General features: G+C 42.0%; 1 protein-coding gene across 2 annotated transcripts; it reads left to right on the top strand.

The window, feature by feature from the left end:
• Window positions 1-216: 216 nt before the first annotated feature.
• Window positions 217-18279, top strand: LOC149284890 (5'-nucleotidase domain-containing protein 2-like). 2 transcript variants are annotated; one of them, XM_089496082.1, is made up of 14 exons: window positions 217-496; window positions 5055-5239; window positions 5695-5769; window positions 6942-6997; window positions 7320-7413; window positions 8211-8339; window positions 12076-12136; window positions 12964-13066; window positions 13296-13397; window positions 14892-14973; window positions 16804-16890; window positions 16972-17112; window positions 17566-17630; window positions 18018-18279. In XM_089496082.1, exons 1-14 carry the CDS (start codon window positions 217-219, stop codon window positions 18277-18279), a joined length of 1722 nt encoding a protein of 573 aa, XP_089352208.1. The 2 variants fall into 2 exon arrangements, with proteins under 2 accessions (XP_089352208.1, XP_089352209.1); XM_089496083.1 differs by having other exon boundaries at window positions 433-496; window positions 7320-7418; window positions 8207-8339.
• Window positions 18280-18828: the final 549 nt, after the last annotated feature.

Here is an 18828-nt window from a genome sequence, read left to right as displayed (position 1 = left end):
CCCCGACATCACCACGTAGGCAGCGCCTGGGGTGTGCCGAGCAGGCACACAAAACAAAGCAGGCGAAAACACGCCCCCTATCAAACTTACTGGCCGCCTTAGTTTACCCACCCATTTTTTGCTGTGTAAGCCAATGGGATGCGTGAGGGCGGGTCTGCTCTGGAGCTTGTTGTGATTGTGCTGCCCGCGTGCTGCAGAGCTCAGTGCGGCTCGGAGATGGCGGTCCGTAGAGTTCTGTGCAGCTCTGTGTGGAGAGGCGCCTCTGCCGCGTACAGCACGGCTCGGGATGGCGGGCAGCCGGCCCCGTCACCTGCCAGTGCCCAGGTACCCCCGGTATCAACCACCACCCCTCCGGTACCACCGGTGCCTCCCCACATTCATCCAGCTGGGGCTCCTGCACAGGGCCGTCGCTTCTCCTCCTCGTCTTCCGCTCCCAAAATGGATAACAAGTCCTTCCTATGGTCCCGTTACTGGGAGATGAAGAAACTGGTGCAAGGTATGCGTTACATCCGTATTCTAAACATGTATGTGCGTCCTACATACGAAACATATGTGTTAGCGTGTGCAAGTATCCTGCGCGCATATATATATTGTATGAGACTCAGAAGATGCATGCATTGTGCGTTGATCTACAGATATCTTGCATGTATTCAGCACATGCACTGCGGCCTCTGAACCGATGACACATCTGTATTGATTTAAATCCGGCATTTTCATGCAGGAGGGAGATATTTGTAGCTATTTTAAATTGTTGGATGTGATATGGATTCTGATACTTGTTTGGAGTTCTGTGTTGAGGTGTGTGCCAGTGGGATCAGCGCAGTGTGAGATGTTAGATGGGAGAAGCTGTCTGGGCTCCTAAACCTCAGGACCTGTAGCTGAGCACCGGTGAGGCGGCCTCCTCCAGTCACTTGGCTCAAGCATTTAGGCTTCCAATGGCGCGGCACTATATGGCGCTTCACTATCTGGCAGGCATAGTGTTAATCTGACAGGTATACAATTTGACTTGCAGACTTCCCCATCAGTACTGATCGCTTTCCCAGATCCCAGTTCTTTAGAAGGATCATTGGCCTGAATGATTACGCTTCAAACCATACCTCCCAAGTGTCCCTCTTTAGAAACCAAATCCCTCTCACCCGATGCTCCTCTTTCCTAGAGGCTCAGAATGTTTGCTGGGCGCGAGGGTATCAAAGGTTTTATTGCCCTAATTGTCCCAATAATGTGTATAGAAGCTGCATAATAACGGGTCTCAAAGTCTAAAGCCCTGCCTCCAACTGTGCCCCTCAAAGCTGAAAATGCCCCTCTTTGGTCATGTTGGCAGGTATCTTACCCGCGGGCATAAGCCGGCCCGTTCTCCTCTCGTGGCGAGCCCTGTGTATGTAGCTGATCGCAGGTACTCGAGGATCTTGGTGTCTGATACTCCAGACAGGATGACGTTCCCCGGTGACTCGCTTTATTCACCAGCTCGCTCCGTGCGAGCCGTTACATCCCACTGATTTCCACCCATTGTAAATGCCGGCTCTCCGAGGACCGAGCTGCACGTTCCTCCTGGTACTTGGCGCTTGTTGATTGGGATCATTAGTGTAGAGGGACCTCCAGCGGCAAAAAGATCAGCAGTCTGCTGGTGTCACTGTCTTGTGATGCATATCTGCCATTGTACAGCGCTTCAGAACATGATGGCGCTATATAAAACAATAAATAAAATCAGGCTTAACAATTGATGATGTTGGGTGAGATTGAGGGCCTTTTAAGTGGAAACTCCTATGACAATCATATCTGATGCTTGTGAAATAGTAAAAAGGGGTCTGTTGCCCTCTGTCAAGTTCAGTTGCCAAACTGGGGCTTGCTGCAAGCCCATTTACTAGCCCGTTATTATCAATCCATTGTCATCCGCATTGAACTCCTAGCCCAGGAATGAGTGGACATCAGCATAAGCTGTCGGCGGGAATGCTATTGTTCTTTTGCCGCATTCTGCGAGGGTTGGTGTCGGCGCGTCGGGCTGCTACCAAGCACCGTCATTAAAGGGACAGCTGTCCTTGTAAATATACCGGGTGGACTTTCTTTATAGGGTGACCAGGTGGCCCCTTTAACTGCCGACATGAATAGCAAATACAGACTCCAGGGCTTTATTAAAAAACTTTTATTTATGTGTTTTTTGGCATATCTGATGTGGAGTGAATAATCTCTATAGTGCACCTGGGTTTTCTCCCCAGCGGGGGTGAAAGGGTTATTCCCGCCGTGCTTGGCCGAGGCAGTAGCTGCATAATCCTCCGGCGCTGCGTGTCCCGGCACACGCCTGGCAGGGATGCTTCGCGCTGCACGTACAGGCGCTGGGAGGGCCGGCTGGCTGGCTTTCCGATCCAGGAGTGAGTAAGGAAAGTTATAGCTTAAATTATGTTATTTAACGTATTTTAATAGATTGGGAGTCACAGCCGCCTTTAATGCACGGCGAGCGATCGGTGATCTTATTAAGCTTTATGAAAGGCTTACCCCATGACTTGATCCTCTGGTGCATCATAATCTCACTGCAACTCACCCCAAAATTCATTGTTCAGTGAATCCAACCAAATATATTTGGGCTTCATTCCAATTGCATGCTGTGGAGCATTTATTATTATTTATTATTATTATTATTATTATTATTTTCTCTATATTCTTACAGTCCAAACATTCAAAGGGTCTGAGAAGACAAACCGATACATTCGATAAAGTCAAGTAGTACTTTATATTTACTGTGTGATCCTAGGCCACGGCGGCCACTAATCCTCTCCCCTGTTAGTGAATTGGCGAGCAGGCAGGCAGGCAGGCATCTAATTTGCTAACCTGTCTGCACCGGGCTTCAGCCCTCCTGATAATGCGGCCGCACACCATGTACAGTCGGGATATCGTTTTCAATCTTGGCTGTACATGATGTTCAGCAGCAGACGAGGCTCGTTGTTGTCTTATCACGTGGCTGCACACAAGCCAAGTTCGGCGCAGCGATGATCTGGGCATCCCTTTGGGCGTCTCATGACGCGGAGGCTTCGGTATCTTGTGCCAGCGTCGCAGCCTGAGTTTCCCAACACTTTATTTTTATTTTTTTTTGACAGATGGAGGGTGAGAGATTGGGACTTGGTGTCTGAAACATGAGTAAAAATGGAAGTGATACGTTACTCAGCTGTTTTTAGTTCTCAAACGGTGTTCGTCATTCGCTTGGGTAGATTGTAAGCTTGTTGGAGCGGGGCCCTCCTTACCTAAGCAAATTATTTATAAAAAAATATATACTGCCTATGTCCTGTTTACCCGTTGTACAGCGACGCGGAATATGATGGCGCTATATAGAATACATAATACTAATAAAGAATTAAAACTTTGCATTTTCAGCATTAATGACGTATCAACAAAATTTCTGTTCCTAACCAAACTCCGAACTGCATGTTTCCATACTCCTAAGCACATGTAACAACATATATTTTTTTATTATATATATGTGTGTGTATATATATATATATATATATATATTATATCTATCTGTTTGATAATGTGTTTATTGAAGCACAAACAAAACATTAGATGTCCTCTATTAGAAAATTAGATTGTAAGCTTGTCAGCCGGGCCTTCTTTACATAGTATGCCGTTTTGTTTTTAGTCTTCGTTCTGGATTTGTCAGGCCCTTTCAATGTATTTGTTGTAAGAAGCGCTGCGGAAATTGTTGTCGCTGTATGAGTTAAAGATACTTATAACCTGGACCAAATCCCAGAGGCATCCTAGAATTTGAGGGGAAAGTTGGAATAAAAAAAAAACCCAAACCTTTAAATATTTATTATTATTTTAATATTTTGTTTTTTTTCTTGGCTCATCTTAACCCCTGGTAAATAGTCCTGGTGTATGTTTTGGAACACATTGGCATCTCCTTGCATACCCAACAATCCACTTTCCTTGTTCTTGTTTATTGTTCTCTGCCTTCCACGAATGAAACCATGTGAGCTGCGTCAACACAGAGAAAGTTGGAAGGAACTCCTGTTTCATGGCATGGCGGATTATAACAGTGACCCGGGAGCATGTGTTTAGGTGCCCCCCCCCAACCCCCCACCGTTACAGTAGGGCAACCAAAAGATCAAAACAACTAGCCCTTTCCTCCTTCCCCCAGCTCAGCGCAAGCTTGTTTTTCAAAGGATTTCTGGATGGAGGAGGGGAGCGGAGCCAGACCCTGGAAACTTCAAAGGAAATTCCTACAATCCAAATACTTCTTCCATATGGATTTCCAGGGGAATTTTTTTAATTTATTTTTTTAAATTAGGAATAATAGAAATCTTGTAGGAAGGAACACAGTCACTATCAAGTTTATATATATATATATATATATATATATATATATATATATATATATATATATATATATATATATATATAATTTTTTTTTTTTTTTTTTTTGATTAGTGGCTATGTAAAAAAAAAACAACCAAAAAAACCCCACGAAATAGGGTTATGACCAATTATTAGTAATGTACTTACACCCTTCAATTAGGGATAATTAAAGGTCAATGTATATTTATACTCCAGTGCTCTGCTTAAGTTAGAATTGGTCATTCCTTTTGATGTTTGAGCTCTAAGTATTAGACATGCGCTTCGGTACTTTGTTACTTTCAGCACTTTTGGAACATTTTTTACCCACGTTGAGCAGCGCTGATGGCGCCTAAAGAATAGGCGGTTCCAGAAATGGCTGTTAAAACAGTTTTGTAGGGCATTGTACGGATACCGTATTTGATGTAAACTTTCAACTAGGAATACACTTAATAAAAAGAGAATAGGATTTACCCCCAAAAGAGATCTGCAAAGTTTGTCGAACACTTTTTTTTTTTTTTTTTTTCCCCTTTCAAAAAAAAAAAAAAAAAGTGATAGGCGAATGTCTGGTGTTATAGTGTGTGTGTGTATATGTATGTATGTGTGTGTGTGTGTGTGTGTGTGTGTATATATGTATATGTATATGTATATATATCTCATACAATATAGAATGTTTTTTTTCATATATAATTATGCATTTTTTGTTAAATCTCTCTGCATAACTTTTGTAGACCTTCTGCCACCTGGAGTCTGCAATCTTCTAAATTCATCCACCATCTACGCCAACAACGAAGTGTGTCTAGGAGACATAGAGATCTATGGATTTGATTATGATTATACCCTGGCATTGTACTCGAGTACCCTTCACTCCATGATATTCAACACTGCCCGAGATATCCTGGTCGATCAATATAAGGTGAGCTGCATTCGAGTAACTGGACTCATTTGGCCATTTACTGCCAAATGCTTTTATGAAATGATATTGTTCATCCAGCGTAACAATACATCTCCCTGAGGCTAAAGTTTTGGATATAAGGTAACTACAACGTTGTTGTCCTGTTGTACCGTTCCAGCTTGTGACCTGTAGAGTCAAGTTTTGGGGGAAAAACAGGTTATTTCAACACACATGAAGCTAGCGCATATAAAATAGTGAAAGCTTCATCCACTGTTCCTTCAAGGTGGATACCTTGGCGTAACTGCCGGTTTCGTGGTTGGGAGGGACTCTTACTTTTATTAGTTGTTTTTTCTTTCTTTCTAATAAACAATGTTTTAACTAGCCTGTGTTTGTGTAATAAGCCCTTTTTAATTGTTTTGTGTGACCCCCCCCTTTCAGTTTCTGTTGTGCATTAGTCTTTGTCTCTTGTTTCCTAGTACCCAGCAGGAATCCTCAAGTATGATTACCTGCCCAACTTTTCTGTAAGAGGCCTTCATTACGACATCAATAAGGTAAATCCCAAGACATTGGTGACCTTGAGTGTGGGATCTGGAGAGATGCTCCAGGCAACGTGTCTACTTCTTTAACCCCATCCATGCGTTCGGCATTTTATCTTTCTGACTCCCTACACTCTGTAGATGTTTATCTTTGTGTATTTTTTCATATCGGTGAGTCCTGAGGTCGCTCGTCTCGTTCTGCGAGAGAAAGGGCTGGTAATGAGTGTAGGCTTTGGTGGAAAAAGCCCCACTCAATGCTTGTAGATCAGTACGCTTTTGATGGAGAGAAAGTTGCTTGTCTTGCCTACCATAAACCATAATTACCATGAACTCATTGAAGAGAAGGCAACAGAGTATAACAAATTAACAGCCGTGGGCGTTTTGTTACAAAGAAACACTCTTCGAGTTCCTTAAGCTCTATCATCTGCAGATAGTAGGGGACAAAGTTGACATTTTTACATAATGTGTTTTTAATTTACTGTTTATAAATCGCATTGCCCTTTTTTAAGAACTTGTAGCCTAGGAAGTTCCTGTAGTCCTTTTTATTGTAATTTATAATATCCAGTTTATGAATACTGCGGATATTTATACACTAAATGGAACACGTGAGGAGGACTCTGTTTGAACATGCTGATGATCTGTCCAGAACAGGGGTCCTATTTAGTCTAGAGGGGAAAGTTCAATCATGTCAAGTGATCTCTGCGTCGGACCGTAAACGCTTTGTGGGGAAAGGGTGTGTTAGAGGCTAGAACTGAATATCAATAGCATGCTTTGGAAAGTCTTCTGGGGTTTGAGAAGCCTTCTAGTAGAAGAACAAGGAGGTGTAATAGTTAAATAGAAGTAAACTAACTAGGGAGTGGTTGTTGACTTATCTGCCACTCCAAATTAACTACTAAATCCTTTTTACTGCTACTATTGATATTTTAAGAGTTGGGGTATTGTTACGTCATTGTGGCCTTCAACGGGTGATTAAGTTGGCTAACAAACCCAGGTAAGGGAATTGTGCTGACGATAGATGGTTTTCGTTACAGCTCAAGAGAAAAATGGTTTTGGGAATTTGTTTGGGCTTATCTTGGTTCGCAATAAGGGATGATTTGGGGACGTTGAGCCCAGCGATCTCGTATGTAACTGTGAGATGTCCGTATTGCGGCCGTAACCATGCGACACGCTCTGTTTTTATTCCACAGGGCCTGCTAATGAAGATAGATGCCTATCACTACATACAGCTGGGCACGGTGTACAGGTAAGTGAAACAAGCAATACATTTAATTATCCTGCCTTAAATAGACTATTCGGGGTGTCTTACTTTAAAACGACCATTTTTGGATGTATTGTGAGTAAAAAGTAATTTACTGTGCATTTTGTTTGGTATCGTATGGAAGGCTTTTAGAATTATATAGTAATCTTAGTTATTTAAGAAGGTTGAGATCTTGTTGACTGCTGTTGGTCTTTGTAGCTTTTTGTGGTCAGGGCCAGAAAGTGTTGTATGTATACTGTGGTGTGTTCGCCTTCTCTTTCAAACAATAACCGTGTGTGTGTGATCTTCGTCCCTCCGCATTCGCTAGGGGCCTGAAGCCGGTCCCAGATGAGGAGGTGATGGAGCTGTACCAGGGAACACACCACATCCCGCTTCACCAGGTCAGCGGGTTCTACGGCAAGGTAAGGCTCCCGCGTGGGCTGTGTACTTTTCTGAGGTAATCGGTTTGATTTAAGGGAACTGGTGTCTCACCCCTTATACCAGATCCTTTAACCAAGCTGACTATGACTGGGGATCTCCATTATGGAATAAGGAGCATCCTCTACTTGCTTCAGAAAATCCATGGCTGGGGCAGCCATATTTTAGGTAGTTTGTGGTAGTTTTGGTAGCTCTGTGTGTGGGAAGAGAAATGGGCGACGTTAGTTTGTACAAATATCTTCCTGTTCCAGTAACTATGTAAACCCCCTTGGATGCCTGCGGAGTCCGGAAAGGCTTCTTGACACAGATGCGTTTAATCGTTTTAATGCCCCTCCAATTGCAAGTGTTTCATTTTGTACTTGGCTTTTTCATTTTGGTTGCTTACTAAGCGAATATGTACTCCCGCCTTCATAGTGTGTGTTTCTGCATGTTGGCATGCTATTTACAACAAATAACCGGGAGAGAGGACTCTTAGGACTAACCTGTGTCCAGTTGCTTGGTTTCCTCAGCATATCAACTTGCTAAATTTACCCAATAACTTAATGCCCTGATGTATGGGGTGTAGGAGGCAGTTGACCGTAACCATTGAACTCGCGCTTTGGGATGTTTGCGCTGGTGATGGTTATCCTTTGGCCCTCCAGCTGCTGTAGATGCGAGAAGACTGGTTGTACCTTGTAGGGATTTTGTACACAAATGCTGGATTGCTGAATTATCTCCCTGCTCCGGGACACTTCTCTTGTTGCTCCTTCTAGAATAATGGACGTTATCTCTTTTTTTTCAGGGTCCTGCCGTCAAGCAGTACATGGACATATTCTCTCTGCCCGAGATGAATCTACTGGCCGTGGCCAACGACTTCTTTCTTACCAATGATATTGATTACGACCCCGTTCACCTTTACAAGGACGTCACGGTAAGTTCATTGTTTGTGTTTTATTTTCTCTTTAATCTTTGGGGATGGGGAATGTTGATCCTGGTGGTGGCTGGAGAGCCTTCTCGCTTTATGACGTTGCATTAAATGGACATTGCCGGGACCTGCTCTCTCCCAAAAATGGTGCAGAGTTCCACAAACAGAAAGCGATGGTCTTGCTGCACTTCAATAATAGGAGAGTAAAGTATATAATAAGCTCTCATAATCTGCTTTAAATATACTACTTTCTAAGAGTCTAACGCCAATCCCAGTGTTCAGATGTTGACGCTGGAAGAGTCCGAGTCTGGCTGTTCTGGTTCTGTAACCTTTGTGTTTGCTTTTATAGATTGTTTGTTTTTTCAGCTACTTCTGCCCTGACCTGCAGGACACTCGGCTACCGAGCTGTTGTGTAGACGAAACTCTCATGCGGGTTTAAAGCTGCCAGCGATCTGTCAGTAACGTCCCTGAATCTGGATGCTCTCTTGTTTATGAAAGCTTTGTGTTGGTAACTTGCTGCAGGGTCAGGGAATGTGTTGTGTTCGAGTCTTCCCCCGACATTTAAGCCTCTAAATAAATATACTTTGGGTGTTGGTTCAGTAGTTTAAAACTATTTCACAAACTTGGAACACTAAACTAAAGTTATTTTAGCGGCAGGTATATTGTGTGCTCCTGTGTGTCCGTACATTCGGTGATATTTATAGTAGAGGTTAAAACTTTTTATTGCTCTTCCCGTTCCCTTTTTTTCTTTTTTTTTTCTTCAAATATTTGACCGTGTGAGAATGTAAACAAAAAAAAAAAAATAGATCGCTCAGGCTTAAGTTAGGCAGAAAGTGAGAAGGGGAATAATTTTTTTTTATTTTTGTGGTTGGGCTTCCCCTCCCGTTCTTTGCGTGGGTAACTGTGCTGTACATTTTGTTCCCGGCTGCCCTGTGCGATCTAACACTCTCGCAGATGTCTATTATCTCACGACGAGCGCTGGCTGACTCTTCTCTTTAGATTTGGAGGGTGGGGGCTGGGGAGATAGGTGGGGTTTCTGTACATATGTTTTGAACATGGCAAAGTCATATGGTAGGAGATTAGTATGATGTCTTTACGGGGAGGGAGTCCAGCCCCAACTAGTTGTGTGTACTATAGAGATATCATGTAAGAAAATGTTCACAAAAAAACTGCTACTAAAGAGAGATTTTGCGAATGAATGAATTCTGGGTGGAAAGTCACATTTATGGCAGCCTTAAGTAGACCCCCTGTTATAAAAAGAGACCTATGAAAACATATTGACAATGTTATATTATTGGCAAAAATATATTACATAGACACAAAGTATCGAAGCCTCTGTTCTTTAATGCTTATAGTCATAGTGTTTAAATCTTGTGGTTGTGTAGTTTGTATTGTCTAACTTATTTTAGACACAGATTCCTTGGGGGGGGTTTAGACTTTTTTTTAAAAAAAAGGGAATTAACCCTTTAACCAGATTGCATGTTTATTCGGCCGATCAGACTAAGGTTTCTACTCCAAGGCAGCTGCAGTGTCAAAGGTTGTCAGCCTCTGCTTTAAGGGATCTATAAGTGCTGTGGTATGGCCGGGATTTATACATCTGTGTGTCTTCAGCCCTTCCCCGGTGAAGGATTTGCCTTTGAGCTGTATACGCTCCCCTTTGACCCTTTTCTCACCTGAGAGCGGGTTAAGGGATGGATTTTTGGATTATATTTTAACCTGTGTTGATATCTCGGCCGTCAATCTGCCCGGAGAGCACAAAGGCTCGCGCTCTCCTCCTTGCTATCACCTGGGGCGTTGTAATTAATGGATTTAAGCATGAGAGCTCTGTGCCTCCAGAACTGAAGCTATTTCTGTACTGTACAATTATTATTGGTTTATATAGCACCATCGGATTCCGTAGCGCTGTACAAAGGGTAGACAGGACATAACAAGTAGTATATAACGTACAGAAACCGGTGATGATGGCCCTGCTCAACTGAGTTAACGATCTAGAGGTGGTACTCACTCCAAATTAGACCACTTTTGTAATTTTTTTTTTTTTTTTTTTTAAACTAACAAAAAGTGTCCTGTGTGTGTTTTTTTTTTTTTTTTTTTTTTTTTGTATGTTACAAAAAAAAAATGGGCAAAGTTATGAAATGATTAAAGCATGACTGTTGCTTCTGAGTTCTCTTATTCTGCCGTCAGGGTCACTCACCTGTGTCAATGCAGGGTTTTCCCCCTCATTCCCCGCACTGCAGTCTGTCGTTGGAAGCAGTGTTGCAAATGGCAGTGTTTCCCAAATAAACCGTCCCGTTATCTGTTCCCTTGCTAATTATTGTGTTATTTGAGGATGTGATTACCCGGTAAATGATTAAACGCACTGTTTTGTGTATACAGAATACGCAAACAGGAAGCGTCTCGGGACGTACATGAAAGTGCGAAGCATGCTGTGTACCAAATATAACATCCGTGCTTCCAAAACAAAATCTGCTTTTATAAATGTCACAGTGTAACCAGTTAGTGACATAAACAACCAGTAAACCGTCAATAACTACTGGTTCTGCTATACATTCCCCTCCCCCCCTTCTGGTTAATGTATTATTATTATTTATTCTGTGCCAGGGTTGCTTCAGAGGGTTTAGCCCATCTCTGCTGTGATTCTTATAGTAAATTAAAGCATTGAATGGCGGCTTAACAAACAATCTAAATGTTTTCTTTGTGCAGGTTACTGGGCTACGTTTGCATGAGTGCACATTAAGGAGCATTGTATGTACCAATATGTTCCAGACAAATGTATAGATCAAAAATCTGAACACAACGTTTCGGGTCCAGCCGAGACGAGGATTGTTATTTATTTGCCCGACTATTATGCTGCCAGTTCTTTAGCCTGATCATGTCCTAAAGTACTGCTTAAATGGGAAACGGACCTAAAATATAAAGGAAAAACCTTATGTCAGAACTTTCTAGTTCTACCGAAAGCTGTGACGGTACCCCTTCCATTCTTTAACCCCTCCATGACAGCTTGTACATGCACGGGCTCACAATGCGTTGTCCTTAATGGGTTTAAGGACAACCCGTTCTATATAATGTCTATACCTACGTGTGCAGAAATTCGTAGTCTGGGAATGCTTTCATAATTTATCCACATTCCAAGCAGGACCCGCTAATTCATGCATTTGTTTGCGTTTTCATTCTTCTACCCACGCTATATTTTATAGAAGTCTCGTTTTCTTCTGTTTATTTTCTATGTTCCCATGACCGAGCCTCACAGGAGGCGTGAATGTGGCATTGTGATAACTGCGGACATTGTTGTTTTTTTCCCTCGCCATTCATTTACAAAGTCAACTTAAGGCAAGGACAAAACGTGATTGGATTTACCCAGCGATTCCTCCTTGCGGACCTAGACTTCTTTTATTTAATCACAAAGCGTTGTACGTAGCAAAAATAGACCGTATCAGCCGCGGTGCGCTATCTCAAAGCATTTGGCCGGATAAACAGCTTCTCTATCTACATACAGAGAGATTTTGTAGGGCAAACAAAAATGTTGCTTTTTTTTTTTTTTTTCTTCAAAAGTTTTAAAGCCTAAATGCAGAAATTGCCAATTTTGAAAGTAATTGCCAGTAACCAGGTTTTCTTAGTAACTCCGTCTATTAGTCGATGGTCCGGTTCCAGTTTGGATTTTGTTTGCAAATTTGCATTAAATTTAATGTATTTTTGCCTTTGTAACCTCATTTATTATTATAATTTTTTTTGTTCCTTCCAGGATGCGATCCGAGACGTGCACGTAAAGGGATTCATGTACAAATGGATCATGCAAGACCTTGGTGAGTGCGTCGAGCCGGGTGGCCGGCGGAATGTTTTCGCAGGCAGTAAGAGTACGTGGCAGGGCTGTTTTGCCAGGAAGCCGTGCCTGGTCTTGAACGTCTTCGATGTAATCTGCTGCCTGCCAACATTGCTTGCAGTGTTCCCTGAGCGCTGGACGTACTTTTCGTGGATGGGGGGGATGGGAATTTCACAGAATTCTGTAAACAATACTCCCTTTCTCGAATACGTGAACATGACTGCCATACTGGTGCCCCGAAGGGTCAATCTCTGAGCCTCTGGGCTGAACTTGTCATCAGCTAGGAGGGTCTCTTCTCCAAACAAAAGATTGATTTTCTCAGGAATCCTAGACAGCCGAGCACACCCTGTCCTGGGTTTAATGCCAAAGCTTGTTATTGAGAGCGCCCGCTAAAGCCCAGTTAAATATGGACACTTCTTCTAATGCATACTGCAGACGTGTATTTTTATCCTAATAAAATAACATTTATCCATAATGTATTCATGCATAGAGGAGCCGTATTATACACGTTAACAGAAACTATAAGCGTTATTTCAAATTTTTTCCCTAACTTGAGGATGGGTGCAGGGAAAATTAACAGCGTGCTAGTTTACATTGTGTTAACTATTTATGTACCACATTAACTGCTCTACATCTCTCAACATAATTTTAAGGAAACCATAAAACTAAATCAAAGAGATACCATGTATGTATGTATGTATCTTGTATGGGCCGCTAGTTTATTGTACTACAGAACAACCATGGTGTTTAAAGTTGTGGAAAAACACTAAAAACATTTTTTAATTATTTTAATTATTATTCATCTTTTAGAAAAATACATTTTGCGCGGGGATGAGACGTACGCAGTTCTGCACCGCCTGGCCAGCCAAGGGAAGAAGCTTTTCCTTATCACCAACAGCCCTTTTAGCTTTGTGTAAGTTTGGGATAGCAATGCAATGTATGCACTTTCCCCCCTGTAAATAAATAAATAAATATATATATATATATATATATATATATATATATATATATATATATATATATATATATATATAAAAAAGTTTTATTTATTTTGTTTGTTTTATTATAAGTATACCTCATGTATTGTATTGCTTAGATCAGCTGAACAGTCTTCCTGTTCTGTTTTTTTTATCCTCTAACAGAGACAAAGGCATGAAATACATGGTGGGCAAGGACTGGAGAGATTTCTTTGATGTGGTGATCGTTCAAGCTGACAAACCTCATTTCTTTAACGACTGCATCAAGTGAGTTGTCCCTTTACCGAAACTACCTACAGATGTGTTTTTACGTTGGACTGCAGATCCTGATCCCTGCCATACCGGCCATATATTTTTGGTTACAAGATCTCCCTTGTGTCAACTTGTAACAAAGCCACCACCGTGGAGGAGAGAGTCCCCCTCAACTTGTTCAGCTTGTTAAACCAGACCTCTTATTCACAGATGGCTGAAGACATAACCACTAATCGAGTTATCACTTTCTACACAGATAATTAGGGACTACAAAAAAGTGTAGCTGCAGTTCCCCTGTAACTGAAAAGACTGGTGAAAATCAGCTTATTAAGAATACTTTGGTGGATATTACATTAATAGGCTTTGAATGACTTAAGTGATCCGCTATCCAAGTGGAGAGATTTAGAATGAATGAATCTTTTTGGAAAGCGTCAGTGTTGAAGTTAGCAGTTAACTTTTTTACTTTCTATAAACAGTGAGATTTATTTGTGAGCTGCGTTCAGTCGACGTGCCCTTAATAGCCGCCCCAGTCACTCTGGGAAAGTTTACCGATTGCAGAATTACATTTTAACCCAGACCCTGCCCCAGGCCAAAACTAGTCACGTTGTATCAGGCCGAGTTACATAATCGCAACATCTTTTCCTCAACGGTTTTCCGGTTAATAACATTACCAGCAAGTAAACACAATGTTTAAAGTCCTGTGCCTGATATTGTGCAAACAGGACGTGAGCATCTGCCTGGCAAAGGGGCATCCTGTACTAGTTCCTTAAATTAAATAAGTGAGCTCCGTGCGAAAATAAATCTTATGTAAAAGCTGCCACTCGAAGCCCTTTAGATAAGTAATTAAAAACTAAAAAGTCTAACATGGAAGAAGACGCCATACTAATAAGTCACCCATTGCTTATTCTGTATGCTTATGAGTCTACATAATTTATACAAAATATAATACTCATTGGTTAAAAAAAGGAGGGATCTATAAACTTCATGATGAGCGTTTTCATTCATAAACTGAAGCCACGTTGCATATCAAGACACGTTTTAATGTTACGATGACCCCTTTCTGGGTTGAGCAAAGTTGTAGAGCGGCTCATCACTAGTGTGCTTCAACAGTCTGGAACACGATCCGAGGCATGTTAGATTATAGCATGCTTTCTGTTTATTGTGACATAGTCTTACCCTTGCCTGTAACACAGCCATAGACAACGTGCAGCTCTTCTATGGCTGCTGAACACCAGGAGGAACCATGTCTTTTAGGGGACTTTTGGGGCAAAGTTGGTGGATGGAAACTACCCTTTCTAAACTTCCATCCTTTCAGGGTCTCCCATCTTCTGCTCCTACACATGTCTAAATAGTAAACAGGCTTTTCTCTGTCTCTGAAACAGGACGGGCTTACTTGTTTTTGTGTGGCAGGAGACTATCTGTCTACGCCTAACAAATATAGATGTCGATGCATGTATAAGTTTATGTTAACATAAAAGTAACGGCACTGGTTCCTTCTCCACTTAACAGGCCCTTCCGCCGATTGGATGGAAACGGAGATCTGAAATGGGACAAGATCACCAAGCTGGAGAAAGGACAAGTTTATAAACAGGTACACACGAATGGTGACACAAACAAAGCTATTGCCACAACAGCAACCAGACAACGCTTAAGTCTGGAGAGTAAAGTAACGTCGATGCAAGCCACCCGGAACCAACTAAAAAGTATAAACGTGAATAGCTCAGCATGTATAGTCTCCGCAAAATGTAAAAAAACTTTTATTTGCCGCTGTACTGGACAGGCAGGGAGTTTATTTTAATCCCAGACTAGGGTTTCAGGAAAGGAGGTCTGCTTTGTATACGTGGCCAAACTTCTGCGTCCTGTATTTCAGAGGATGTGATCTAACCCTCCGGGGACTAGGAGGCTGCAGTCAATTATAGCGCGTGAAATAATTTCTATGCGGAATGTTTGATTTTCTGAACCTCCAAATGCATTTGTGAAACACAAAAAGAAAGAGTAGAGAGGATTGTTTAAGGCAGACTTTAATGGGTAAAGCTATCTGTAAAAGTACAGTGGGAGGAACTTTCAGGATGCCTGTGAGGCTCAGATGTTTTTCATGCGATCCTGAAATGCTTTTTTATTTTCTTTTTATTTTATTATTCCTTTTATTTTAACTAATCCATACAATTTTAGAGAGCAGTCATTATTTTTTTTTTCCTATAAGAAACTATAATCTGCCGTACAGAAACATGATACACAATGAACTGTATCCTGTATTTGATGATCTTGTTGCAATTGTGCCGAGGATTGGCAGTTTTGCACGTAGCTGTATCTGTATCCTTCGCTATACGTGAGCTGTTTGCAGATCCCACCCGCCAGCTGCTTTGTTTACCAGCTCGGTGTCCGTTCCGAGTGATGACTGATGGGCTCTGCGTCTTGCATTGCCGTTTCTTACACACACACACACACACACACACACACACACACTTTTATTCGCACCGTGCGGGGAGGCAGGGAAGATTAAGCTTCGTCATTGAGCAGCAGCAGCATTGTGACACCCAGCTAAGCCGTGTCCCCGCTACGTGCTTCCCATACACGACCCGGACAATGGCTTTGTTTAAACTGCAGCGTGTCTGATCTGCTGAATCTGTATACTGTTACTCTGCAGCAGAAGCTTCTCCAAGACAGACTCTCCAGTTAATGGGACTTTATACATTTTCCTATATTATTTAGATTTAAATACTCTGCTCAGGTTTATTTTCTTTTTTTGTAACCAATAAACAACGCTGTCCAACTATTTTCCCAACTGTGCACGGTTTTAACTGGAATACGCATTGATTTGGCCATTCCTAGTACTCTGCCACCCTATCATATTACTTAACCCCGCTTTAACTTTCCTTTATTCCTCCTTAATATCCCCTGTGAGGGAAATACCCAACCCCCTATGCATTTGTACTTTGAGGATACATTTAGAAACGGACGTTGGCCCCTAGGTGTTATATGACCAGGTTATAAGCAACTCGCCCCTACCGGTTTAATAAACTACTCCACGCCATACAATTGAACCAACAAATATACTGAAAAGCGCCCGACACCAAAGCACGCTTTAAATGTTACTTAGGCTATATTTATAGAATTCTTATTGCATGATTTTGTAGACTAAACAAATCTAAATACTTCATTCGGTCTGTTAAGTGATGTTAATGTGCGAGAAGGAAACCCCCGTGTTATATGCCTAGCGGAAACATAAACTTAAATGTTCCAGGAAGGATTAAAGATCCGACAAGAAGACAGAATTAGTATGAGATTTTCATTAACGCTTTGAGATCCAAGGCTTACTGCAATTCTTTCATGATAAAAAAACAAAACAAAAAAAACAAACCTAAAACGGACACCTTCAAGATTTTTTTATTTTTTTTTTATTTTTTTTTGCCTCCTTCAGGGTAATTTGTTTGACTTCTTAAGACTGACCGGCTGGCGGGGTTCCAAGGTGCTCTATTTTGGCGATCACCTGTATAGTGACCTCGCAGTGAGTATTTCCAGACTAAGTGATTCTTAATATTCCCATGAAAAAAAAAACATCGTCTAATGAGTGTTTGCCCCCCCCCAGGACCTGATGCTGCGGCACGGCTGGAGGACGGGCGCTATAGTCCCCGAGTTGGAGACTGAAACTAAGATTGTGAACACCGAGCAGTACTCTCAGTCGCTGACCTGGCTGCAGGCTCTGACCGGCCTGTTGGAACGCATGCAGGTGAGTCCCCCCCCCCCCCCCCCCAATTATGATCGGCCCATCGCCGGGGTTAACGCTACACAATCAGTCTCATCACTTTCATAATATACAACTTGAAAAGAGGGTACATTGTGCATATTATACCCAATGTTTTATGGTAATCTAAGACTTTGGAATATTAATCTCTTACCAAAGGGATGCCATTCAATCAGTGATCCTGGAGTTCCAAGTGCGTAGCAGTTGCCATGGAAACTAAATATTCTCGTTGATTGCATCAGATCAAGCACTTTTGCACCTTAATTCATCCATTCAGCACGTCAAGCTGAGAACTGTTAATGATACAGGCACAGTTCTCCATCCTTGCTAAAATGCAGCTTTTCACAAATTATTCATAACCGTTTACAGCATATCCCATGTTCTAATCACACTTCGGAAATCTCAGCCCAGACTCAAATCTTTTCCTAATTGTTGCAGAACTTTCATGATGCGGAGTCTCAGCAGGTCCTTCAAGACTGGATGAAGGAGAGACATGAATTAAGGTACATATAAAACACCTTGTGGGTGAATACTAGCCAACGCAGGGTGCTGTAACATCATATCGGTTTCTTAGATCTGTTCTAGAGGATACATTTCGGAACATTCATTAGAAACAGTCCTATTTTATAGCATCGCATGGCCCGGCTGTTCTGTGTGGAGTTATTTCCTGATTTTAGATGCAGAATGCTTGGAGGATCTAGATACTTTTTAGTTTCTTATTCCATGATATTGTTCTCTGCTTATTTCTCCTGAATGTTGCACGAGCAAGCAAAATAAATAAGGAATATGATAGTTATTGTGTTCTTATTTTAAATAAATTCTGATTTAAAGTTCCTCTTTAAGCTATGTATTTCTTGAGGATTTTTTTTTTTTTTTTTTCCTTTTCCCAGGGCTATGACCAAGAACCTCTTCAACCCTCAGTTTGGCAGCATCTTCCGGACTTGCCACAATCCGACCTACTTCTCCCGCCGTCTCTGCCGCTTCTCGGATGTTTACATGGCATCCATCAGCTGCCTCCTGAACTATGATTTGAGTTACACTTTCTTTCCCCGGCGCACCCCGTTGCAGCACGAGGCTCCGCTCTGGATGGACCAGCTCTGCACGGGCTGCATGAAGACTCCCTTCCTCGAAGAGATGGCTCATATCCGCTAAACCCCCCCCCCCTCCCCGTCTCTCCCGGCGCGGACCTCCTAGTTTTTTTGAAATGTGGAAATACGAAGACAAATGAAGTGAGAATGAGCTCAGTCGGCCTTTACCAGCGTTGTTTGCACGGCATAGAGCACACCGCGGTTTCTAGAGGAAGCAAGAAAAGGTTGCTCTGAAGTTTTGATAGATAAACTGTTCTGGATAGCAGGGTGTTCTAACGCAAGAACAATTCTTCTGGTCACACAAGACTCTTTTATAAACCTTAAACCGCCTATTTTGTCCACTTAATAAAGAGATGATTGTGTCCTTGTTAACAAATTAGCAGATTCCATGCTGGATCGTTAGGATTAGCATACTTGGAAATACATTGTCTTAATGGGCACCGTGCGTATACTTAGTCCGATGTGTTGCTTGTATGCTTCTGGTTACAGCAGTGTGTCTTTAATTTACGCTGCCCCCTTCGCTAACACCCATGGCAGTCACAGCTGTGTGCTTTCAGGGCGCCCGACAGATGTATTTGTTATCTGGAAGCGTGAAATAATTTAGTGTGGGATC

Source organism: Sceloporus occidentalis, unplaced genomic scaffold (genome assembly GCF_023333645.1).
Source record: "Sceloporus occidentalis isolate IW3139 unplaced genomic scaffold, rSceOcc1.0.p SCAF_87, whole genome shotgun sequence".
NCBI classification, from domain to species: domain Eukaryota; kingdom Metazoa; phylum Chordata; class Lepidosauria; order Squamata; family Phrynosomatidae; genus Sceloporus; species Sceloporus occidentalis.
Note: the sequence above shows the minus strand (reverse complement) of the source record. Positions and strands in the feature narration are given on the sequence as shown.